Below are 24,607 nucleotides of genomic sequence, written 5' to 3'. Positions count from 1 at the left end.
GAGCACTGGAAACTTGGACCAGATAGGGTTTTTCTGATTTGAGGAGGATCCGGATGAAAGCCCCTGAGACCAGTGTTGCGCCAATCACATTCGTCGAGAATATCTGTTCAATCTGGTGCGGCCGGTGCTGTTTGGTGCACGGAGCCGGGCGTTGCCGATTAGGACTTCGAGTGGATTGTATTGTTCGTCTACGGTGTGCACCGCTTGGGTTATGGAGATGTCGTCTTCCACGCCGAGCTGTAGTAGGGATAGAGTTCCCCTGAGACTTTTGCTTTGGAGTCCGAAGAGGGCTCGTTGGTCTTTTTGGAGGTCTCGGCAGGCGAGGATTACATGGTGGTCTGGGTGATCGGCTAGGATCTGGGCGGTTGCGTAGCCGACGCCTGAATTCGCCTGGATAGAGTTAGGTTCCCGGAGTAAGGTTTGGCTTTTTAGTTTGTGGTCTCCCTGTGATGAGGATGATGGTTCGTTGAGACATGCTGTTGTAGTTGCTCGGTTAGTCTGTTGGGAAAGAGCTGGCAATGAGATGGGATCGAGTCGAGTCATAGAGACAGGAATTGACTACTTTACTATGGGTGTCATGGACTTCATGTACTATATCCACACAATGATTATCTGATACTGCAAGTCGAATATAAGCCCTCGATCACCGTCACGGTGGAATACCGGTGTTAAGCCGGAGACCGAGGATTGTTAGTCCGACGGTTCATGACCAAAATGTGAAGGGGGTTGAGTTGAACTAGCGTAGCATGTGGACATATTATTTGTATGTCCTACCCATCTCGATAGTGGTTCGGACGCCCGAGTTCTCAAAGTAAACATGTGAATTGAGGAATTAGAACGCAGAAACTATATATGCTTATGATGTCATATGAATCACCGCGTACCACCTGTCGACCTTCAAGGTTCGCCGGTCTTGGGCTCTCGCAGATCAACCAATCACTTCCGAGTATTGGACCAAGATATGTCTCGGAGTAACATTGCAGGCTAAGCTTTTCGAGACTTCGGTCCGAGTGCTGTCTTGAATGTACATACGTACCTTGTGTATGTACATATGTAGTTACGGCTAGACAGGTTCGGCGATTGAACCGTAAGATAGTGGAGAATATTCATGTTGGGCTTTGAATTTCCTGATTTCAAGATATATCTTCCAATTCAAACTAAAATGATTCAATACATCGCCAATGGAGGTATCACCGCTGTGCAATCCATATCCATACACAAAAATAGCGAGAAAAATCAGGCAGACAGTATGTGACGAAGACAGGGTAATGTAATGAACGACAGAAAGGTATAGAGTTTACTTTTGCGGGAAGTCTTTCGAAAGGAAGAAATGCAGATAGTTATACACACCCAGCCTAAAGGAAGAGACACTTTTGGAGTAGACCACATCACTAAAGGAGTATAGACCACCGTCGAGCGGCCATGCCAGTGACCGCTTGTTTTTCTCTCCTGGTGGCAGTAGCACACAGGAGAGGGGGATTAAGTGTAAGGGAAAGGAGAAAAAAGACAAGAGAGAACGAAATGATAATTTTCTTCGATTCGACAGCCGACAAACTCATATCAAGGACGTGGCCACGATCCTTGCAGTGGAGGCAGCGTCCCCCCAGTAACCGACGGCGACCCCGAAGGCGGACCAGCAACCGCCCGTCCGGCGGGTGCAACAGGGGTTGAAGAATACGGAGGACTTGCAGGCCAAGCAGGTTGGGACTGAGCCGAGTCGAGCATTCTTCCCTGTGGAGCGGCCGAAGTGGGCTGTGTGCCTGAAGCGGATCGGGCAGCATCGGCGCCCGACCAAGACGTGGTGCCCGGTTCGGATGCGGGGAGGAGGGTTGGTTGGGCGGAGCGAGGCGAAGACGGTCTTGGCGGTAAGGCGCTTAGGGACATTGTGCGGCCTAGGTGGTCGCGGTAGAAGTCTCGCTCGGAGCGATAGTGGTCTCGTTGCTGGACGAGGGAGCGGAGCTCCTCGCTCTGCCGACGGACTGTTTCTACGTTGCGCTGGATCTCCTCTTGCAGTGCGTTGAGCCGCTGCTCGAGTTGCATTTCGTTGCGCTTGCGATTGCGGAACCGTCGTGAGGCGTCGCTGTTCGCTTTGCGCTTTTCGGCTTGGCTGGAGGAGCCGGATCGCATGTCTAGTAGGCATGGTATCATTCCTAGCGGGAGCGGGCTGCCCTGTGGTGTTCCGGCTCGTGTGGGGGCTGGTTCGGGTTGGCGTCTTGGGCCTTTAGTTGCGGGGATGGGTCGGGCTAGAGGGTCCACCGTCATATATGAAGGCGCAGTGACATATGATGCGGCGCTTTGTGCGAGGGAGATACTGGCCACTGCAGGGGATGCACGGCCATAGGGGCTGAAAGTCGAATGAGGCGTGCTCGGACTCGTTTCTTGGGAATTTGGGTTGGTGAGAGGCCCCCGGCCGGCACTGGTTTGCCTGGAATGCAGACTGGTTGTAGAATGCAGCGAGGTCAGCGGAGGCTGGGTGCCAGTGAGAGGTTCTATTGGGCGTAGACCCGTCTCTAGGGGCAGAGGCGAACTAGTGACAGGCACGCGTGGGCCCATCAACGGTTCATGAGGAACCAGTGGTGACTGTGCAACACTTGACTGACCAGAAGCCCTGCCGCTCCCAACAAACCGCGCCGAAGGCGATGCTGGATTCATCAAAGGCCGTGGATGGGACTTGGGGGATAACGGCTGCGATGCCATCGCATATCCTGAGCGGATGGGCGGAGTTCCCTGCGGACGAGGTGAGGAAGATGGACCCGGTAGGCTCACTGGCTCACGGGCAAGTGCGCTTAGATCAGTCGTTGCTTGTGGATGATTCAAGATGGCATGGACACCAATGGGTCGCGATGAGATAGATTCCAGCGGTGGTTCCACGGGTCCATATGGATGCCATGACTGGGGTCGAGGTCGATTAGGCGGCCGGCGGGCAGGATTTCGGGTTGTAAATGCACGGTCATTGTCACTCGCACGGTCATCTGTTTGAGCCACATCTCTGGACAATGAACCTGCACGTCGAGAATCCTGCGACATAGAAACCGAATCTCCCACGACGGGGCGGGAGTTAGGGCATGACCGAAACCCCCCTCTCTCCTCGTCGGGCTCTCGCGAAGTGTGAGAGAGGGAGGGTGAAGGTGAAGGATACCGATCAGAATAAAGTGACAGGTTGGGTGAATGGGAGCCCGAATATGGTGCGTTCAACACACTGATTCCTAGGGCAGCCACGGTGAATAAGATAATAGGAATATATAGAACAAGAGACTCGATTCTCTCAGTTGGAGAATCGAAGATAATATAAGGAAGCTAAGGAAGCTAGAAAAGCTAGAAAAGCTAGGAAGATGGGGCGGAAAAGATCCGAGGCCCTTTGAATAAAAGCTAGGATAAAAAAAGTGACCAAGTCAGAAAGCGAAGGAAAAGACAAGCTTAAGAGTAAGAGCCGTTGGGAAGATTAGCAGCGGTGAGAGAATGATCCATCACCTGGTCTGGATGGCTCCAAGACAACTTAGTTGTCTCTCTGTCCGACCCAGTTGGGATAGTTGGGCATCTCCTAGTCCAAGTCTAACCCCCGGAGTATTGGGCTTCTTTTTTTATTTTTATTTTTATTTATTTTTTATTTTATTTTATTTTATTTAACATTTGGGTTTATTTTACTTTTTAGTGATTTTTATTTAGATAGTTTAGGTTGAAATAGAGAAAAAAGAAACGAAAACAGAAATAGAAATAGAAATACGGAGTAGACATAGAATCGATATAGAATATGTCCCATGTGTCTAATATGTCTAATATGGTCAATATGTCCAATACAACATATGTCTAATAGACTGATACCCCCTATTATCGGCAATTACCCAATCCAGCCATGTCCTTTAATATCTCGACCTAAGTACCCGGGGAAAGCGATCGTCATGCACAGCACGAATCATCGGGAGCTGCAAGTGTGCGCCGTCACCATGGACATGGACAGGGACAAGTGGAGACTGGCTTTTTCTTTTTATTTTTCTTCTTTTTTTCTTTTCTTTTTGTATCTTTTCATTTTTCCCTTTTTGCCTTTTTTACCGTTTGTATTATCCAACGATATTGTATCTATTTCTTCCCGTCCGGAGTAAAGAGTCATGATTTAGGACTTTGTCAAAGATGGATAGTACAAGAGAACCCAGAAAGTTCCTTTCTCTCTCTTAAGATGACGCACAATCTGAAATGAAATGAGAACGAACTATCCATCCCCCGATCTATACCGACTCCGGTATAGTTAATCAGGCAATCCCCAATAGTTGCCTGGTAAGCCTGGTAGCCTGGTCCTGTCAATTTCCGAGAGTTTGGTGCTTGGGGAAACTAGAGACTATACTCCGTAATAATCTGGAAAAGGGGGATATAAATTAATAATAAAAAGGTAGAAAGGAAGAAAGGAAATAAGGAAATAAGGAAATTCGGTCAAAGTTTGGGAAATGTAGTATGTTGTGCATCACCAAATCTTCCCCGTGTCCCGGCAAAAGGGGCCGTTGACCGTTAGGGGTAACTGGAAACACTTCCGCGCGTTCTAGTAAACGATCTTCAGAACTTTTACTTCACTACTCCGTACGGAGTACCCAGTACAATCTATAACTTCACATTTATCATTTACTTTGACGTCATTAAACAGGGTAACGCAGAGAACCCGACGTTGGAGAACCCAACATCAACTTAAAAAATATCACAATCACTTCGTTTCACCCTTGGGTGTGACGATGATAGTCAATGGCGCTGAAAATGATGTCATTCGAAACAGTGAAAAAAAAAGTAAACAGTCACCTGGTTACTGGTTACCGGTGACAACACTCGTTCTCTATCATCTCGGATTTGATGCTATGCTCCACGATCGGACCAGGCGGAAAGGGATCCGGGATTCCCCTAGTCTCACGATGTGAGCTGCATAAGAAACCCATGTGGATAGCTCTATTCCTAGAGGGCTTTCAAGCTGGTAAGTCACGGGATAAAGACTCCGCGTGGCAATCCTCAAATAAGCAGCGGAGATCGCTTTAGTGTCCAGTCGAAAGACACCGTACTAAAGTGGGTTCTTGAAATGGAAAATAATTTGACTCCATAGACAGGCCCATAAGATAGGCGACCCTGCTGGCGCAGCTGAAGCGCCTCTTCTTGGCACTCGCATCTGTTGCTGATCCTCCGACCATGAGAAGGCGTTGTCGGAATCGTTCCGTGATCTCCGCGGATTCTGATCTGGGTGTTCCCTACTCCATACTCCGTACTCCGTACTCCAGAAGTGGGTAAGTAGGCGCTTACAAAATATTTACGATAGATCTTCTTTGGATGTGTTGTCATGCACAAGATGCGACGTCGCTTCCGACAGAGTTTGAAGGGGGAGCTGTCAGTCTTTTGTTGCAGCAGAGTACCCGCTATTGTGTGTTTTCTTTTCTTTTTCCTTTTCTTTTTTTTTTGAGCGAATCATCGTCCATAGCTGAAAGACAATTGCGGTCTGATACATCCAGTGGTTTTGACTGGTTGAATCGAACATGGGGCTAAAAAATACTGGAGGATTTGGAAGCACATTCCATGTTTCTCTCTTCTTCCCACTCCTTACGGAGTATTCTATATGGAGTAGGGCTTTTGCTCTGTCAACTTGTGGCTTGCAATCTCAAACCACCGTTCCTAGGCTATATTGTTTTGAGTCTTCCACCGAGACCCCGAGGTCCCTCCCGAGGCCTGGGTCGGATGCGTGTCATCGAACTATTTGAATTATGCAGAAACGGAGAAGTTAAAAGAGATCCGGGAGAATGGATTCATCGATAACTGGATCCTTTTTTTCTTTTTCAATTTCCAATTTTCAATTTTCACTCGACTTCACTTCCTTTGAAGTGGATACCCCCTTTTCATGATCTGCTGTCTCTTCACCGCATGGATCACCGATTATCTCGTGTCCGCTGCAACCGCTTTGGTCCGCTGCAACCGCATTTCCCATGAAAAAATAACAAACACAAAAGAATAGCTTTGTCTAACCTAGATTCCGAGGATATCTCCCGTTGGAAGATTCGGTAGATCTTCCCCCTTTGAATCAAAACCACACGAATACTCCTCGGAAAAGCACAAAAACAGCACATTGAAATACATCACTCTGTGCCTGTGCCCTGCAGGGCGGATCCCCCCAAAACAAAGAGGCAGTGCTGGTGCCCACGCGTTAGCCTTGACCGAAACCCAGCCGGGTTTGAAATCGGACGGAAATCAGGAGAAGGTTCTACAACAATAGCATAATAGCATGTATGGAGTATATGGTCGACATGATGTGAGATCGAAATGCGGAAGCTGATTCGATCTATAAACCTGGGTTTTTGTCCCTTGCGTGGGCTGCAGTGGAAGCCTACTCCGTACCCTAACCCAGGTTTCCGGACAATGACAGCGCGGACCGGCGTGCTCGCCCGTTTGCTGATCATCGATCCACAGTCAGCTTCACAGTGCATATCCGGATTTGTCGAGTGCGTCTTTAGGTACTTTTTTTTTTCTCTTCCTATGAATACGATGACCACTACTTCGTACCGCCTTTTGGGCTGAATTTTCGGCGCGGGAAGTCCGAAGTACTAGTGATGCACCATTGATCCTGCTGCTCTATGCACATGCACGTTGCAGGATGCGGCCGAAGTACGCAGTAGAATAAGAATAGACCAAGAATCAAACTAAGCATGTACGGCAGTATGTATGTGCTATGTATGTACGGAGCACTCCGTACCATGTACCATGTAGTATGTATACCAGGATGTCTGATGCACACGAAACACAAATCCATCATACCCTAGTCCTGAAACTGAAACTCATTCTTAGGCACGCCACGGATCCCAACATCAATCCTGAAAACCCGGCCGCCGTACCTAACCGACTGCGGCAGGTGGTCATCGTCACGGTCATCCTTGGCAGTAGTAATAAACAACTCGGTACCAACAAAGACTGGACAGGTCACGTTTCGCGTCGGGAGATCGATCTGACCGATAACCTTTCCGGCCGGGGAAATGCGCAGTACCTTTCCGCCGCCGTAGATAGCGCTCCAGATGCAGCCCTCGACATCAATAGCAAAGCCATCGGGCTCTAGTGCATTGCCAATATCGAAGTGCACTCGACGGTTGCTGATCGCGCCGGTGTTCGCATCGAAGTCAAAGGCAAAGATCTTGCCTGTGGGCGAATCCGTCAGGTACATCACGTCGTCGGTCAGGTTCCATCCGATCCCGTTGGGGATCGTCACCGGTGCTAGCATGTGGTGCACAGTCTGATCTGGGTCTAGTCTGAATAGAACTCCTTCTGCTTCTGGCTTCTTGATCTTCGGGTCGTTCATCGCTCCGGCCCAAAATCGGCCTTGGCTGTCAATTGCGCCATCATTGAAACGCATTCTACATTTTGTATCAAATGGTCTATGTTAGCTGGCTTTGGATGCTTTTTTTTCCCTTAAAATCCCTTTTCACTATGCTTACCTCTCTGCTTTCCCCTCATCTTCCCCCCAAAGCTCACGGACACCATGGATATAGGAGAGGTTCCCGGTAGTCTGGTCCAGCCGGGCGAATCCATATTTGGCCGCAACAATCAGCTGATTGGACGTTTTGGCAATATTAGCGGTCACGCTAAAAGTCCACGTGGTTTTTCCCCGTCAGCAAGAATTTCCCTTTCCCATGCGAACGGTTGGGAACCCACCCAAGAGAGACCTCGGTATCAATGACCTTCAAGGACTCAGGACCCTTTGCCAAGTCCAGTCGATAGAGCTTGTGATCCCAGATATCCACGAAACGGAACTCATTTTTGGCCACATCGTAAAAGGGGCCTTCGAGCAGTGTTCCTGGGATGTCAAGGTAAGGCTAATTAAGTTAGCTGTCTGTGATTGGTGTATATTTCTTTTTCTTTTTCCTTTTTTCCTGTTCTGTGACAGGCTGGGGAGAATAATCGTCACGTCTGACCGACACGAGAACAGGGGAGGAGAAAAAAAAGGAAAAAACAAAAAAACAAAAAGACCAAGCGTATCAGGCAATGGCGAATAGCATGGAATACCGACCTCATTGACCGTCCACCTCTGAATTTCAGACATGCCGATCGGTGACAGAGTGGACACCGCTATTTGGGAATTGAGGAGAGGGGGGTGAGAGATGTTAGGCTCGCATACAACGGTTCACTCGTGTTCACGTCCAATTCAAGTCGATTGCAGAACTAGTCAAGGTAAATCGTCGGAGTCGCTGGTCTTCCGTCAATCCGTACACTGTCCACGGTTATATATTGAAGAGGGAAAGGAGACGAAAGATGACAAGTGGGATATGCCAAGCCACCCCCACGAGGGCTTACTATTCCACTTTGACTGGGGTACTTTTACTAAGGTAGTAATTACTACCCCGTCCACTCCGTATGCATGGAGTATGTGATCTTGAAGATATCCTTGTTTTCTTTTTCTTATTTCGCGAACTCGTAGGGCGAGCACTGCAGGGATCCCAGGTCCATTCGGCAATCGAATTATGAAAATACTCTCCAATCCCACGCTATTGAATCCCCTGCAGGAATCCCGTCTCTGCAATGTGAATCATCACACAACCAGCTCAGACCCATGAACCATGGAGCCCTCCGTATGCGTAAACTTTCTATTCTGCATCAATTCGTGCAGCTAGCGGCCAAACTATACGTAGAGTTCGGGCCTCGAACATTAGGTACTCAATAATTATAACAAAGGAATGTCACAAAGTACTGTCAGATCACCTTCCAGACCAGGGCCAGGTGGCTTTTCACATGACCGACTGTGCATGCAGATGCAAGAGATTCCTGCGTGTGTGTGCTGGTGGGCGCTAACACAGAACCTAGAACCTAGACTTACTCTTGACTACCAATCCCGGAGTTCGAAGGGCAATCCGACTTTTCTGCCTGACTTGAGCTTTGGGCCCCAATACTGAGTACGAAAAGGAAGACATGCATGTCTGCGAGAATGTGCCTGCATCCTATTTGTATCACCTTGATTAAGGACGTGATGGATCCTGCAAATGGATAGATGGAGATGTGGAAATTGCATTGTGCTGGATCCATCTTTTTAATATGAAATTGATACTCATCTCGAGCATGACAGGTATAGTACGGAGTACTCCGTACAGTATATGTAGTAGGAATATTAGCCAGGTTAAGGCTTGAAACCATAAGCCTAACGTTGCAATATAATCTTGCAAAGGTTCAGGCAAAACCCCGGGCGGTTTCGGCTTGACTAGTTACCCATTCAATTCTTACATCGTACATCTTGAAATTGGATTAGTGTTTTAAGGCTCGAAATAATAATTTTTCAAGCTCATCGGTGCACTCTGGTTTGCATTGGGCAGTGATGCGGTGGCATCGACGTACCTCATCTTCTATTCACGACATAATAATTTTGGAAACGCGCCTTGAGGTATATCTTGACTTCGTCTAAGTTTCTTTTATATTAGAGAAACATGCTCATCCCGTGCACCCTCTGTAGCTTTTATGAGTCGGTGTGTCAGCGTTTTCTTAGGGAGACCATAGGCTAGCTCCAGACACAGACCCTTCACAGAGCCCAAAACCCCTAAGCATGACGTGATACGGTTCTTGAAACACTCGTATGCTGACACAATGAAGAAAGGTTAGAGATGTTTTTCATCTGGTCGTAACCATATGACAGATTAATAAGGAGGGCATGATCTCATCCCATCCTACATGGATGGCTTGTTATGGTTACAGACTGAGTTCTTGTTTGCCAATTCAGGCCTCTATAGAAGGGCTTTGCTTTCCTAGTTTGAATACCAAGAGTTTCTTTCTCCTCCACCCCCTGGTAGCATATAGCCTCAAGAGGAGGAAATGGAGGAAGAAGGCTAGGTAGGATATATATGTATATCTTTATTGAAGTGAGGGAAGGGGCCATCGGACGCTGGATACTTACCAGTATCTAACTTGAAGTTATTCCCCCCATAAAAAGAAAAGAAAAAGAAAAGAATAAGGTATTGATAGGACCTTTTGCTAAAAGGCTAAAAACGGAGGAACAATGAAACAAAGAATGGTCTCAATAACGCCCACGTAGATCAATGGGGGAGGTAACATTGAAGAGTGCTCTGAAAAGAAGAGGGAGCATAGTCATATCTCGTAAAGGGGCGTCAGATGTGGGATCAACTGATCTGGCAGAGGCCAGAAGAGGGGGGGAGAGAAGGAACAGAGATTGATTCTCTGACTGGTTGAGGCTAACTACCTAGGTAGGTACCTAGGTAGTTAGCTAATATAGTTAGCAAACAGGAGACGACACAGCAATGATTGTCGCGCCTCAAAAGGGGTTGGGAAAATTCTTTCAAACGTCCTTGGGGTTCAGTTAGGGTACTCGCCACTGCACTATGATGCGCTGGTTTTGTCTCTGCGGAGTCAACCGTAGAACTGTATCATGTACTTGTTTTCACTACCCGGAGGGATTGATTAGTATGCCGGTTCCTTAAAGGGCGTCATAGTAGACTTACTCGGTGCTGCCAGATAGCAGCATACATTCCAGAAATGCTCCCAAAGATCCTTATCAGAACGTGCATTGAGAATAATCCTTGCGTGGTGATCACGGCCCCCTGGTGGGAGCCACTCGAGGAGTGCGTGGAGAGATGGCTTCAGGATATTTTCCGCATTCCTTATAGCTTCACCAACCGGGACATAACTGTCAATTCTCGATCGTGGATTACCATAGCGAACTGTGATATTAGGTAGCGATCCCATGTTCTCCTCTGGGGACAACCTTGATGAGGCCAGTTGTGCCCTCCCATTGGAAGCGATACGGGACACCGTTGAGCGCGTTGCACTCGTCCGCAAGAGTTTCAATTATTGCTGGTGACAGGCCAATAAACACAATCCACTGGTTGCCGTTGGTATGGCCTATAAACCATTCTATGATCCGGCGTGCCTCGTGGCGCAGTGACCCTAGTGAAAACGAAGTCACGTAGTCTCGCGGCAGATCAGTCATGAGTGTGGGGGGGCTGATCTGACATTACGTCCCGAGAAATTTGGTTCAAGCGACGAGATATCACAGATCTGGACGAATCAGTAGATTCGTATATGGGAATACCTAGGTGAAGGCACACCACTGATAAAAGGTGCATACAGGTGGCTAGGTAAATTCTGGCCAAACAGTCCCGAACTGTCTTTCGGTCAGACTTCTAGATTGCCGATATGAGTGCTGGACCAAGGTTGTTGCGTGATAAGACAAGACAAGGCAGCAAAAGAGCATTTTACTCTTGGAACCAAATGTCGCCGTGGAATCGTATAAGCTTTAGGAAACGTCGTCATTCGCTGAGCTGATAGGATTGGCTTGTTGCTGAGCTGGATTGTTTTTGATGGATGTAGTTGTTCTCCCAATGGGTTGTAGTGTCTGAGGTTACCACATGTGGAAAGTGCAGGGGTAGCATTGCACGTGTCTGCACGTGTCTGCACCTTCCTAAATGGGTCTGCAATAACGGGCGACATCGCGAAATGAGTCGAGTGACCCAAAATGATGTAATGTGGTTAGTGCAAGTGTAAAAGATCAATCACTGTGACGACGTTGATTGGACAGGTGGTTGCGATGGTGTATTGCGGAGCGGGCCGATGCAGAAATCCACGAATCAGGGAAAACTCTCTGTATGTTATATCGTCAAAAAATGTGATGCTCGCAGGTCAGATAGTGCGAATGCGAATGTATTCGTAGTATGGACTGAGCGACTTTGGGAAGAAAAGAAAGAAGAGAGAAGAGACTGAGGAGCTAAGGATTAAATAGTACTTGTTGGATGCCCGAGGCACCACAATGTGATAGAACCTCCATGTATGATAGCTCTCTTTCCTTTCCTTCTCTTCCTCCTCTCCTCGCGCGAGACAGTCAAGCCACGCAATGTTTTCTCCATTAGTACAGGACGGGACACCGACTCTAATAAAGTTGTTGTTGTTGTTATATTCATGGGAATTTGCTCGTTCCCTTCCCTTGACGGTTGTGTTTTAGAAGAGCAAATACGTGCATATACAGTTTTTTGGTATTTGTAGAGATGATATGAATAAGAAAGGTTCCGTTATTATACATAACAGGCCAACATAGATTGTCCCAAGAGATCACCCTTTGTCTATGAATAGACAAACTTACAACTTGGTCCCCATGTTGACATGGACAGCCTTGACCTGCGAGTACGCGTCCAAGCCAGCTTCACCGAGCTCACGACCGATACCGCTCTGCTTGACACCACCGAACGGCACGCGGAAGTCACTGTCGTTGCTGCTATTAATCCAGACCATGCCGGCTTCAATATCGGAGGCAACACGGTGAGCGCGCTCAATGTCCCGAGTGAAGACTGCGGCGCCGAGGCCGTATGTGGTGTCGTTAGCACGGGTGACGGCCTCGTCCTCGGTAGTGAAGCTGGCGATGGCAACGAAGGGGCCGAACACCTCCTCGCGGTAGATGCGCATCGAGTCCTTGACGTTCGTGAAGATGGTGGGCTCAATAAAGAAGCCACGGCCGTCACCGACGTTCTTGTGCGGCACACCGCCGGAAGCGAGCGTCGCGCCCTCGGACTTGCCAGCCTCGATATATGAAAGCACGCGCTCGTACTGGGCCTTGGTGACCTGAGGGCCCTGGAAGGTGTCATCGGAGAAGGGGTCACCGACCTTACTGGTGGTGCGGACGACCTCCTTAAAGAGCTCAACGAACTTATCATATACAGAGTCGTGCACAAGGATCCGCGATGTCGCAGTGCAGACCTGGCCCTGGTTGTACATGATACCAATGTGTGCCCACTTGGCAGCCTGCTCAAGGTCCGCATCCTCGAAGACAACCAGCGGCGACTTGCCGCCAGTCTCGAGGGTGACGTTCTTCAGAGTGCCTGCGGCCATCTTCATGATCTCACGGCCGGTGAGAGTGGAACCAGTAAAGGCGACCTTGTCAACGCCGGGGTGGTTGACCAATGCACCACCAGCAACACGGCCATGGCCGTTTACAATGTTAATAACACCCGGAGGGAAACCGGCCTCCTTAATAAGACCAGCCAAGTACAAAATGCTAAGTGGGGTCTGCTCGGCGGGCTTAAGCACGATAGTGTTACCGCACGCAAGGGCAGGGCCCAACTTCCAAGCCGCCATCGCTAGAGGGAAGTTCCAAGGAATAATCTGACCAACAACACCAATGGGCTGGCGGAGGGTGTAGGCAAATTTGGCCGGGGTGGTGCCAATGGTCTGACCATACACCTTGTCGGCCCAGCCGGCATAGTAGCGGAGAGTGTTGGTGACCTCGCCGAGATCGTCATTCAAAGAGACCTGGTATGGCTTGCCTAAGAGACATGTCAGTCCCTAACTTCGTTGATAGATAACTATCTCCCAGCTTACTCACCATTATCCCAAGTCTCGATGCTGGCCAGGGTCTCTTTGTGCTGCTCAATCAGGTCGGCCAACTTGAGCATCAAAACACCACGGTCAGTGGCTGGCAGTAGCTTCCAGGAGGGATCCTTGAGAGCCTTGCGAGCGGCCTTAACAGCGATATCGATATCCTCCTCACCGGCAGCATATACTGACGTAATCTCAGTTTCGTCGCTGAAGATCCAGTCAGCTCCGAGTCCCAATCCGATTCAGAGGTACATACGAAGGGTTCACAGTGGCGAACTTCTCGCCAGACTTGGCGGCCACGAACTCATTGTTGATAAAGAGACCGATGGGCTGGGTGTAGCTGCGTCCATTCGGAGCAGTTAATTGCACTGAGATGTCAGACATGATGAAGGGGGAACTGTGGAATGGGCGACGCGGGGCAATGAATCGGCCAAGAGTTGATGGAGCTTTGTACAAGCAGTTCAGGCGAATACGGAACATGGGGGAAAAGGAGTAATATAGGGAAACCACCCGTGTGGACTGGAAAGTTGCAAGTCCACTGACCTCGGGAGCTCCCCGCCTGATAAGCCGATAAAGATGCTCCACTTTCCGGATAGACTTACTCTTTCGAGTTAGGCTCCTTGTCTTCTCTGCTTGTTTGTTTCATTTGCATTCTACTTCTTGTTTGGTTGGTCGGCGTTGGAGACATCTTCCCCTCCTTCTTGAAGCCAGTCCGAGGTCCAATTTACTTTCTCCCGTCTTGAATGACTAAAGTACTCCAGGGCTGCAGGCACGTACATAGCGTCAAACACATCAAATACTTCGTTGCCGCTAGCTTCCGGATGCCTAAGCCGTGTTTCCGTGACTCCTTGCATACCACATGCATCAATCCCGCAGGGTCCGACGGATCTTCCAAAGTGGAGACAAATTCTGATACAGCTTGTCCCAACGGTGCAGCTAACGGTCGCATATATTGGATACGCCGTAGACTGGTCAGTCAGCTTGGTGCACATGTGTAAGAGCGGTCTGATGCAAATAACCCAGTGACAAGAGCGATGTGAGCTCGGGACACAATCCCGCTTCGACAGGGTATTCGTAGCATCGTGTCGAAACTAAGGTTGATGACCTGTCGGTCATCGGGGACTGGTAAAGCTAGACAGCACACCATATGGCAATGATATGGCTGCAGTTGCAGATGGATTCATAGAACCGAACTGCTTCGGTGAGTCTATGTCTCGCACATATTTTTAGAGGACCCATCAAGTCAAGTAAGATATGATTCAATTCGCTTGTGTTAGATAACTCAGATTCAACCGACAACGCCATCGATAGAAATACTTGGGAGAATTATGTGTAAGAAAACTCTCTGTGCATCACTTGCATGTAGCCGCTTGCTTTGTCATGCCTATTCCTCCTCATCACTAGACTCCTTCTTGGTGAACTCCTCTTGTGGTTCCTCGCCTGCCAGCTCTAGTATGTATTTCCATTGTGCCGGGGTCACAGAAGACACGCTAAGCCGGGATTGCTTAATCATTTGAAGATTCTCGAGCGGCTTTCCGGTCTGGCCATGAGACTTCAGGTCCTGGAGGGTGACTTGCTTGCCAAGTTTGCGGCGATATTCAACGTGGACGACAACCCACTTCGGGTCATCTCGCTTGGACTTCGGGTCGTAGTATGGGTGCTTGGGATCGAAAGCGGACTCTGTCATGAGTCATGGATCAACAATATGATCAAGCAAGGTAATCTCGGGGGCAACAAACCATCAGTGGAATGCTCCTCGACAATCTCCATCACTCCCACAACCCCGGGGACTTTGCAGTTCGAGTGGTAGAAGAATGCGAAGTCCCCCTTCTTCATGTCGCGCATGAGATTTTTGGCTAGTTCGCTGTGAGTATAATCATTGCGGTCAAAGCTACTATAACTTTAGACAGGACCACCTACCAACATGGTTACGCACACCTGTCGAATTGTTAGCGCTCGGTTCCTATACGCCGTATTCGAGACGGATCGAACGTACCATCCCAAGGCTCGGGTGAATCCGCAGCAGCCAGGTCATCAATCGAGAACTTCACGTCCTTGCCCTTCTCTAGGCGAGATTCAGGCTCGGCCTTCATCAACCAGAAAGAGCGGCCAGTTTCAGGGATGATGTCGACTGCAGGCGTGGCCTTCGACTTGGTGGTTTCGGCTTCTCCGTTTGGCACAGGGTTCTTGCGGGGTCTTCCTCGGCCATCCTTCTTTTTGATCTTCGGGGCTACAGGTGTCGCATTGCCTGGCAACACAGCGCAAGGGTCAGCATATACACCCGCAGTATATCAGTACATGCGACATACCTGAGTCTTTGCGGGGACGCCCGCGGCCTCTCTTAGGGCCTGATGGAGCCACAGCCTCAGGTTCTAGCTCAGAAACAATCTTCCGTGGGCGACCACGGCCACGCTTAGGGGCGTCAGAAGCAGGCTTTTGAGTCGAGCTCTGGGGGGTATTTGCGCGGACGACCACGGCCTCTCTTTTCGCCTGTCTGGGGTACAGCATCAACCTGCTCCATGTATGTCAGTCCTGTGCCAACGGTTTGAGTGGAGAAGCCACGGGACGTGACGATCAGCCCCTGCATAATGCCCTTACCACCGAATCCGATTCTGCAGAAGCTGGTGTTGCATCTAGAGTAGTTTGGAGCCGCTTAGAAGGTGTTGCGACAGACTCATTTTCGCTCATGGCGCGTTCAGACTTGCGTTTGGGTGGCATGACTGTTCGATTGTTTTGCACTGGTTTAGTGACCGTGAAAAGCAGCAAATATATGCAGGACGTGTAGAAAGTAAAGTAGATGAATTGAAATTAAATAGAAACTGTACAATCAATGGGTTGTACCCCCGTGAACTGTTGAAGTTATCGAATCAAGCTGAGTAGGAGCTTCCCGGAATGTTTGGCACTGAGCTTGACGCGGATGTGGGTCTGGGGACGCACGTGATGAGGTCGATCATGATCGGCACTACAAACCTTTTGGACATACACAGTTATCTATGGAGTAGATGTAGGTAAATAACTCTCTAGAACTTCAATCGATGTCATATTAAAATTCCTTTATTTAATATCAGCACTAATGATTGCCAATATTTTAGGCATCACTGGTATACTTGGGTCTGTCCACTAGTTAGAGGTACGAAAATGAGAGCATCGTCTCTTTTGCGCGTCAATGGTTATTCTTCAATGAAATCAGTCTGAGAAAACTGGCATTGTCCTTGTTTTAAGAGTTACATGTTGTGATTGGAGACTATCAAATTTTCCGAGAGAAAACGTTCTCATATATTATAATGGGCGAAAGGGAGATATAGGTATGTTGTAGTCTACCTACTCCGGGCTAGACGGTTCGCACCATCTGAAAGCAATCTCAATCCCGCCGATAGTAGCCGGCAGCTCAGATCTATTTTTGTTTTACTGAGTCAACGAACATGCAAGATCATAGAAGTGGGTAAAAATATGAATATCCATTGGCCAGAGTTAACTCGAAATGTCTCGGAGTAATCAAGATAGTGTTAATTAAGCTCATTATAGGTCCATATGCATAGATGAGGTCATATGCCTAATCATCATCGGCATCCTGAGTAGTCGTCACTTTGAGTCGAGTCTTTTCCAATGCAAACGAACTTTACAGCAATGTTCTGTGTCTATAATGCGAGAGTAATATTAGACTTGGAGGCAGGCGTAGAGAATATGGATGTACTATTTCAAATGTACGGTGCATGTAATTAGCCCTACTGTAGGGTTATGTATATGAGTCAAATGCTCATTGAACTGGCGTTGTCTACCTAGGTAGAATGTTAGATTATGTAGCTAGCCCTATGTTGGCTTGATGTACGAGGCATATTGTACTCCATTGGAAGTTTGAGATAGCAGCTGATAGGCCATCCATTATGTAGAAGTGATATCGTGCCAACGCTTTGGGTTTCCATTGGTGCTGATCAAAGTTATGTCGGCCAAATAAGCTTGAAAGTGGCTAGCTATGGAGTCTCCAAATATGACTCTAGCTCCATACGCGCTACCACAACCAACCTCAGAATACTATATAGACTTAATAAATTTTAATGGACTATTGAGAAACACAGGTAGACCCCAATCAGGCATCACACCACGGTAGGTAGCTTGCACGTCCGCTCCTGGTCCATACTTGTTTATATCTCGAAAACCAGATAGTAAAGATTTTCAACCTAGCAACATATACATCCATTGAGGCACCCCTCTCCATGTGTTTTTCTCAATAATAAGACCAGATTTTGCTTACAGTGACAGGTTAAGCTGCATTCGAGCTTCTCTGGTCTGGGATCGTTCAACTAAACCTTGGGGGAAAATTCGTTTTGTAAGAATTGCGTTTGTCACCATTTTCCATTTAAGCATGTAGTTTGTAGCTTTCATTGCAGGCCAATCGCTAGGTGGGGCCAAAACTAGTATAGAATATGCCCAAGCAAGATATCGTAGAGGGTACATAGTGCTATGTCGGCAAAATCCCTACCTATGTATGTAAAGTATAGAGCAAATGTTGTGTGTACTTACAGTATATTCGTCCTTGGATGAAGCTGAGGGGTAAAGTTCCATAGGGGCAAGAAGAAACCCAAGGAACCCGAAATCCTCATTCACAGTTGATATTGCATCACACGCGCTAAACCACGCTAAACAGCCCACGTTGTGTATCACTGCGCCTCCGCCAATTATGGGAGTTCTGCCAGGCGGAGACAACAATCACGCCATCAATAATCAATGCCAGGTGGGGCTAACATTAGCCAGATGAGGTTAAGTGGGGTCGATCCATGGAATGGGTAGATGTGAAAGCCGGAGGGGTCCCCATGGTTCCAATCACCATCTTATAACCTCGTATCCCCGCCATCTTGTTCTCCTTTTCCTCTCTCCTCCTCATCTACAAAATAGCTCTCTACCTGCTATCTATTCACAATGGCTGACCGCGCTGCTCCGTAAGCTCAACAATCTTTCTTAGAGGTATCTGCGCAATACTGACCGTCTGCTAGCCTCCGTCTGGGCTCTACTGCCCCCAACTTCAAGGCCCTGACCACCCAGGGCGAGATCGACTTCCACGAGTGGATTGGTGACAAGTGGGCTATCCTCTTCTCACACCCCGCTGATTTCACACCAGTGTCAGTAGTCTACAGTCCCTCTTTAGCTCTGAGAAGCCTTATACTAACACCCAATAGCTGTACCACCGAGCTCGGCGCCTTCTCCAAGCTCGAGCCCGAATTCACCAAGCGTGGTGTCCAGCTGATTGGATTGGTGAGTCTAGGATCGACAATTCTCAATCATTAGCTAATTTGCCTGGCTTTCTAGAGTGCCAATGCACTTGATTCCCACGAAGAGTGGATCAAGGATATCAACGAAGTCAACTCCACTCAACTCAAGTTCCCAATCATCGCCGATGCCGAGCGCAAAATCGCTTTCCTCTATGATATGATTGACGAACAAGATCTCACCAACGTCGACAGCAAGGGAATCGCCTTCACCATTCGCTCCGTCTTCATCATCGACCCTGCCAAGAAGATCCGCCTAATCATGTCCTACCCCGCCTCCACTGGCCGCAACACAGCAGAGGTTCTCCGGGTTGTCGACTCTCTCCAGACTGGTGATAAGAGAGGCGTCACCACCCCGATCAACTGGCTGGTATGATCTCCCTTCCTCGGGATCCCGGGTCCTGAAACTATGAGAAGTGTTTTACTGACTCGATCAAAGCCCGGTGACGACGTTATTGTGCCACCAACAGTTAACAACGAGGCTGCTAAGGAGAAGTTCGGCGAGTTCCGTGAAGTCAAGCCGTGAGTTTCCAAGTCCAACTGCCGTCTGAAATGGAGGATACTAACATGTCGTAGTTACCTGCGGTTCACCACTCTTAAGGAGTAAATATGGCCTTATGATGTGATGCTAGAAGGTCAAAAGGACCCTAGATCTTGGGACATAATATCCTCCCAAAACTAATGAAATCTACTCACGCTATCTCTTTTAATTATGCGCTCTTGTAGGAAGTCATGGAGAGATCACATGGCCTCTATTCTTCTGGTCAATTTATCTAGGCGTAGATCGAACCTTGGATAGATCCTTCTCTATCCAATGCACTGGGGTATTTGAACACCCTACACTAGTAGTTCCATATCTATCTCCCCTCAGGACTTGGAATGTCAATATGCCTGGAGCGTCCGTAATGCGTGGCTGTTCTTGGTGACACGTTCGGGCAATTTGTAATTATCTGTTTGAAACAATGTATACCTTAAGCTTCCAATTGAATCAAATCGACAAACTCTTATGTTCTATATTGAAGTGCATTTCTTTAAGTGGTTCAAATTGCACTTTCAAAAGGACAGACAAGAATTTCCACAAGAGATATTGGATTCAATGATCCTTCTGAAGTAACTAGTAGATTGGAGGGGCCACATGTGTTAAAAGGAGAAAAGCGGTAAACATTTTGTGCCGATCTCCAAACTCCACGGCTGACACTTCGGATCAGGACTGTGCGCTCATCCAAGATACGATCGGCAGTAGTCTGCACAGTCTAGTTTTTGTTCATCAATCTGACCATCGTGGAACCTGGCGTCAGAGTTGCGGCGTCGCGGGGATTCCGGCTCCCCACAATCCACCCTTTCAAGCCGTATCGGACACCATCAACGCCGGGAATATTCTCCGAGAATAACGCATTCGAAATAAAAAAAAGGGATCATCGCATGCGAGCCATACTGGGTGGACTGGAACAGGGGGTCAACTGCCATTCGCACAATTATCTCCGTTGAAAGCGGACAGGAATCCGCCCATCATGATGTCGCGAAGTCAGTCGAGTCTGGGGTATATGGATTCAGGGCGAGAGGATTCTGCGTCGGGAGGCTCCCCGTCCCTAAACCAGCCGTCTACCTCTGGGCCTATCAATCTCTCTGGCCTGGTGTGCAATGTGCGGCGAACGACCGGCAAGGAACCCCGTCCTCTCGTCGGTGCCACTACGACTATACTGGGGGATAAGCTATACGTGTTCGGAGGCCGGATCCTCTCGCGCAGCCGCCCTCAACTCACCTCCGACCTCTACGAATTGGACTTAATTCGGCGACATTGGACCAAAGTCGAACCCGCCGGAGATGTTCCACCCCCGCGGTACTTCCACAGTGTATGTGCTTTAGGGGATAACAAGTTGGTTTGCTATGGAGGCATGTCACCCGCACCGACTACGCCCAAAGACCCCGAGAACCCCGCGGAACCGCAATCGCAGTCACAATCGGAAGTTGTGGTTATGTCGGATATTCACATCTTCGATGTACCATCGCGAGCGTGGACTCGTGTTGCTGCCCATGAATCTCCTCAGGGGCGATATGCACACTGTGCCACGATACTGCCGTCGAGCGCTTGCTTCACATCTGCCAGCGCGCCGTTATCCGCCATCCACAATAACCCCGAATCCTCCACTCATCAGGGTACACTTGGCGTGGATATTGATGGCTTCGGAGGTGCGGAGATGGTAGTGGTTGGAGGCCAGGATAGTTCCAATCACTACATCGAACAAATCAGTGTTTTTAACCTGCGAAGTCTCAAGTGGACCAACACTAGCCCCCTGGGAAGGAGCTGCGGCGCTTATCGCAGTGTCGTAGCTCCTCTGGTGGGCATGGATGTATCCGAAATTGGATCCTCAGCTCCAGATCGCGATCAACACGAGCCGATTCAAGATAGCACTGAATCGCCAGGTTGCCCGATGCTGATATATTCGAACTACAATTTCCTTGATGTAAAGCTGGAGTTGCAGGTGCGCCTGCCGGACGGACGCCTTGTCGAACGACCGATGCAGAGCCAAGCGTCCCCTCCGGGACTGCGTTTCCCAAACGGTGGCATTATCAATGGCCACTTCGTTGTTAGCGGCACGTACCTGACCTCCTCAAAGCAAGAATATGCGCTGTGGGCTCTCGACCTGAAGACCTTGACTTGGGGCCGTATTGATGCTGGAGGATCGGTATTTGGACAGGGCAGCTGGAACCGAGGAGTCCTTTGGCCTCGCCGTAATTCGTTTGTGATCCTTGGACACCGGAAACGAAGCCTTGTCGATGATTACAACCACCGGCGAATCAACTTCTCGCACGTCTGCCTGGTCGAGCTGGAAGCATTCGGGCTCTACAACAATCCTTGCCGCACTTCTCCAACCTCAGGATATAAGTCTTATAGCTCCTCTTCTGTTCCAGCATCCCTGCAGAAGAAGCTAGTGCAGTTGACATCAGGTGGGCGGCCATTGTCTGCCGCATCCGATGAGCTAGGCAAGCTCGCACAATCTTTGCCAGAGATGGCCGACATGGAGTTGCAGGCTGTGGGGGGTGAGCGTATCTCGGTCAATTCCCGCGTATTGACTCGGCGCTGGGGTCCTTACTTTATCCAACTCCTCCGCGAGTCGTCGGAAGGAGGTATTGCGGATGTGGCAACTCTTCGTCCGGCCCAGATACACCCGAGCCGCAACTCGAGTATTACCATCACTCCCTCCATAGGCTCCGATGCGACAACTCTTGTCAATCAGTCCGTGCCTTCAAAATCTCTGCTTGAGAATCTCGAAGCTCCGTCTGCTCACAGCCTCGCCCCTACCTCCCGACCGCGTGTGCTGTACCTCCCCCATACTATTTTGACTCTTCAGGTACTGGTTCAGTACCTCTACACCTCAGCCCTTCCACCTGCGGGCAACTCACTTTGCACACCACAAATTCTCTGTTCGCTTCTACAGCTTGCACGTCCGTACCAGATTGACGGACTATTAGAGGCCACCGTCGAAAGACTCCATCAAGTCCTCGATGGGCGCAACGCCGCAGCTGTATTCAACGCAGCTGCCATGGCTGCCGGGGGTGGTCGCGGTACTGGATTCAATGGTGGACCAGGAGGAACGCTTGAGGCTCTGAACGGAGCTTATACCAGCCACAACGGCACTGCGCCCACAATTGGCGAGAACAGTAATTCCCAACATGGTGCACTCACGTCAGACTCGTCCGACACAGAGCACGGTGGTGCCTCCGCATCAGCCGCAAGCAGCACGGGCGATCTCACCAACTTCGCTCGAGGTATTCCATCTCTCCGCATCGACACCAGTGTCTCCCAGCATTCGCGGCAGCGCAGCGCCCACCGCGACCGCGAAGATTCGATTAGCAACCCAAGCACAGCGACATCCGCGTCCAGTGCCAGTTTCAGCCAGTCCGATTCTGAATGGGTCAGCGGCGATGAAGGCCGCTCACAGTCCCGGTCTACCCATCACCGTCGTGACACGGATGCCGAACTGCGCCGCCCCCAACGTGAGCTCTGGACCGGTGATCTCAGCAGTGTTATCGGTCTCCAGAAGCGTGGCCTGCGTGGTCTCATGGAGGGCCGTCGTATGCGTGAGCGTAGTGCGAAGCCCGCCAGCACTGGCAGTAACTCGATATCCATGCCGCCGTCGGCTGGCTCAGGCGATCAACACGTTCCTTTCCAAGGCGTTGCCAGTTGATGGTTGCCTTATACGATCTCTTCTGCCTTATCACTTCGTTCTTTTTAGATGATCTCTTTCAGATACCGTATTTGGGTTATACATATTTCTTTCTTCTTGCTATTCATCCAGCAGGCTGGCAATGTGGGGAGGATTTAGGGCAGGTATTCCTATATTTGGAATGATGTGGATGTTGTACCTTCTGTTTATGTTTTAGGCTGGGTAGGTTGTTCTCGCCTACACAGCCATGGATATATACTGAGACTCCGGGTGGAGTTTTACGATGAATGCAATGAAACGCATTAAACCTGGCATTTGTGATCCTTTGGTTTCCCTTAAGAGACTGCTCTGGTTAAAGATGAGAAGAGATTCCTTTGGGACTCCTTATGTACAGTTGTAAAGCCTCTCAAACAACATTTCGGTTTAAAATACATAGAATCCCGCTTTAAGAAGAATCAAACAAATACGAGCAGATTAATCCTTCTGCCCCTGATCTCCAAGCCGCTTGGGACTTTTGCCACCATAGACTAAAGGGAAATAGATTAGTATACATGTAGTATCAAACAGAGGGTTGAGATTGCCTGGGCATTAAAGAACTCACGTCGCTCATAAAGAATCCATGATGTGTACATTACAATTGGTAGTCCGACAATAGTCGATGTCCATCTAGAAACACAGAGGATTAGATATATTTCTCATTGTTGCCGTACATCATTCGCCAAACAAAAGCCAAAAGAAAGAAAAAGAAAGCGGAGCTGAGCTGAGGAATGGGGAGATGACACTTACCTCCGTGCAGCAGCCTTATACTCCTTCGTCTTCCGGATATCGTCCACCCCCTTGGGGAGACGAGGAGCGGGTTGTTGGACTGGGCGTGGAGGCCGGGTTTTGGGGTCCACGGATCGGTATCTGTGCTGGTCTTTGAGGGATGACATGATTCTTGACTTCGGTTAGATAGATTTGAGTATAGGGGAAATTGTTAGGGTGTAGTTACATTTTTTGTTGATGTTTTGGAGGGTGTGAATTCTGTGAGGGAAGATTCGGGGAGGTGTTGACGCCTGAGGCATAACTCTCTGTCGGTGATGTTATGGAACCACATGGTTCAATGAACATAAGATATATTGGTTCAATTGTATATTCATTTAGATTGTCAAAGAATATCCTCTATAGTCCCATAGTCTGGCAGCCAAAAAACTTGTCAACGTCGGATTTTCCGTCTTTCCTTAAAGCATATGACCCCGGGCCTTGCTTCAGATCCTCCCATTCGCACATGGATTTCTCAACGACCTTTCCCATTCCCGATGCATAAAGAATCTTCGTCATAACACAATGACAATGGAGTAGGACAGGGCTTGGAAGCGAAATATCTTCTGGTGCAGCGTTCATGAATGTGACCTTATCTGGAATGCGAGGTTCGACGGTGGTTGGTGCTCTTTTAAAAGTAAGGACCTTATACTCGTTTGATCGATCCTAATAGTAAATATTGATTAGTAAAGTCAAACAACCGATTCTTATTATGACTTACTATAACTTCAAATGCAAGTCGGAAGTCACCGAACCAAGTATGTAGGTCTGTGAGAAGTGTCATTCTATTTCGCAGAGCAGGAAAGGTTTTATAGAGCAGTGTCCACGCATTAACACGATTTATCATCGTTTGCTAGTATATGTTAGTATAAGCCTCCGTACTCTGAATAGGAAGGATACATACGGGGGTTCTTCAGCTGGCATATGAATATGGAATGATATGAGCGGCTCCAGTTAGCCCGACTGGGATATCATCAGAAAGTCTAGCTTCTTCCCAAAAGTCCATATCCATATACGCGGAGACGACACAGCGATGGTTGTCGCGCCTCAAAAGAATTTGTGGAA

At 48.8% G+C, this 24,607-nt stretch overlaps 9 protein-coding genes across 9 annotated transcripts; 2 read left to right on the top strand and 7 right to left on the bottom strand.

Moving 5' to 3' along the window:
- Positions 1-84: 84 nt before the first annotated feature.
- N7489_006593 (uncharacterized protein) lies at positions 85-543 on the bottom strand (the record flags this gene model as incomplete). Its single annotated transcript, XM_056712343.1, has 1 exon — positions 85-543. The coding sequence occupies one exon, from the start codon at positions 541-543 to the stop codon at positions 85-87; it is 459 nt and encodes a 152-aa protein (XP_056566058.1).
- Positions 544-1,560: 1,017 nt separating this feature from the next.
- Positions 1,561-3,027, bottom strand: N7489_006592 (uncharacterized protein; the record flags this gene model as incomplete). The annotated part of the gene is made up of 1 exon (XM_056712342.1): positions 1,561-3,027. One exon carries the CDS (start codon positions 3,025-3,027, stop codon positions 1,561-1,563), a length of 1,467 nt encoding a protein of 488 aa, XP_056566057.1.
- Positions 3,028-6,772: 3,745 nt separating this feature from the next.
- N7489_006591 (SMP-30/gluconolactonase/LRE family protein) lies at positions 6,773-8,047 on the bottom strand (the record flags this gene model as incomplete). The annotated part of the gene is made up of 4 exons (XM_056712341.1): positions 6,773-7,361; positions 7,443-7,589; positions 7,660-7,820; positions 8,015-8,047. The coding sequence occupies 4 exons, from the start codon at positions 8,045-8,047 to the stop codon at positions 6,773-6,775; spliced, it is 930 nt and encodes a 309-aa protein (XP_056566056.1).
- Positions 8,048-10,672: 2,625 nt separating this feature from the next.
- N7489_006590 (uncharacterized protein) lies at positions 10,673-10,933 on the bottom strand (the record flags this gene model as incomplete). The annotated part of the gene is made up of 1 exon (XM_056712340.1): positions 10,673-10,933. The coding sequence occupies one exon, from the start codon at positions 10,931-10,933 to the stop codon at positions 10,673-10,675; it is 261 nt and encodes an 86-aa protein (XP_056566055.1).
- A 1,142-nt stretch (positions 10,934-12,075) lies between these two features.
- N7489_006589 (aldehyde dehydrogenase family protein) lies at positions 12,076-13,788 on the bottom strand (the record flags this gene model as incomplete). Its single annotated transcript, XM_056712339.1, has 3 exons — positions 12,076-13,256; positions 13,316-13,515; positions 13,565-13,788. The coding sequence occupies 3 exons, from the start codon at positions 13,786-13,788 to the stop codon at positions 12,076-12,078; spliced, it is 1,605 nt and encodes a 534-aa protein (XP_056566054.1).
- A 904-nt stretch (positions 13,789-14,692) lies between these two features.
- On the bottom strand, positions 14,693-16,026 carry N7489_006588 (EVE domain-containing protein; the record flags this gene model as incomplete). The annotated part of the gene is made up of 6 exons (XM_056712338.1): positions 14,693-14,988; positions 15,048-15,164; positions 15,229-15,246; positions 15,305-15,556; positions 15,618-15,798; positions 15,907-16,026. 6 exons carry the CDS (start codon positions 16,024-16,026, stop codon positions 14,693-14,695), a joined length of 984 nt encoding a protein of 327 aa, XP_056566053.1.
- A 2,199-nt stretch (positions 16,027-18,225) lies between these two features.
- N7489_006587 (peroxiredoxin) lies at positions 18,226-19,179 on the top strand (the record flags this gene model as incomplete). The annotated part of the gene is made up of 6 exons (XM_056712337.1): positions 18,226-18,245; positions 18,300-18,425; positions 18,483-18,558; positions 18,613-18,942; positions 19,012-19,094; positions 19,149-19,179. The coding sequence occupies 6 exons, from the start codon at positions 18,226-18,228 to the stop codon at positions 19,177-19,179; spliced, it is 666 nt and encodes a 221-aa protein (XP_056566052.1).
- Positions 19,180-20,083: 904 nt separating this feature from the next.
- N7489_006586 (putative regulatory protein Ral2) lies at positions 20,084-22,762 on the top strand (the record flags this gene model as incomplete). Its single annotated transcript, XM_056712336.1, has 1 exon — positions 20,084-22,762. One exon carries the CDS (start codon positions 20,084-20,086, stop codon positions 22,760-22,762), a length of 2,679 nt encoding a protein of 892 aa, XP_056566051.1.
- A 453-nt stretch (positions 22,763-23,215) lies between these two features.
- Positions 23,216-24,395, bottom strand: N7489_006585 (uncharacterized protein; the record flags this gene model as incomplete). The annotated part of the gene is made up of 5 exons (XM_056712335.1): positions 23,216-23,268; positions 23,343-23,407; positions 23,528-23,677; positions 23,976-24,208; positions 24,264-24,395. Coding segments are annotated over 5 exons (633 nt in total), but the record flags the coding sequence as incomplete, so codon positions are not given.
- Positions 24,396-24,607: the final 212 nt, after the last annotated feature.

Source organism: Penicillium chrysogenum (assembly GCF_028827035.1).
Source record: "Penicillium chrysogenum strain IBT 35668 chromosome Unknown utg000004l_segment0_segment0, whole genome shotgun sequence".
NCBI classification, from domain to species: domain Eukaryota; kingdom Fungi; phylum Ascomycota; class Eurotiomycetes; order Eurotiales; family Aspergillaceae; genus Penicillium; species Penicillium chrysogenum.
This window is presented reverse-complemented; position numbering and strand designations above follow the sequence as displayed.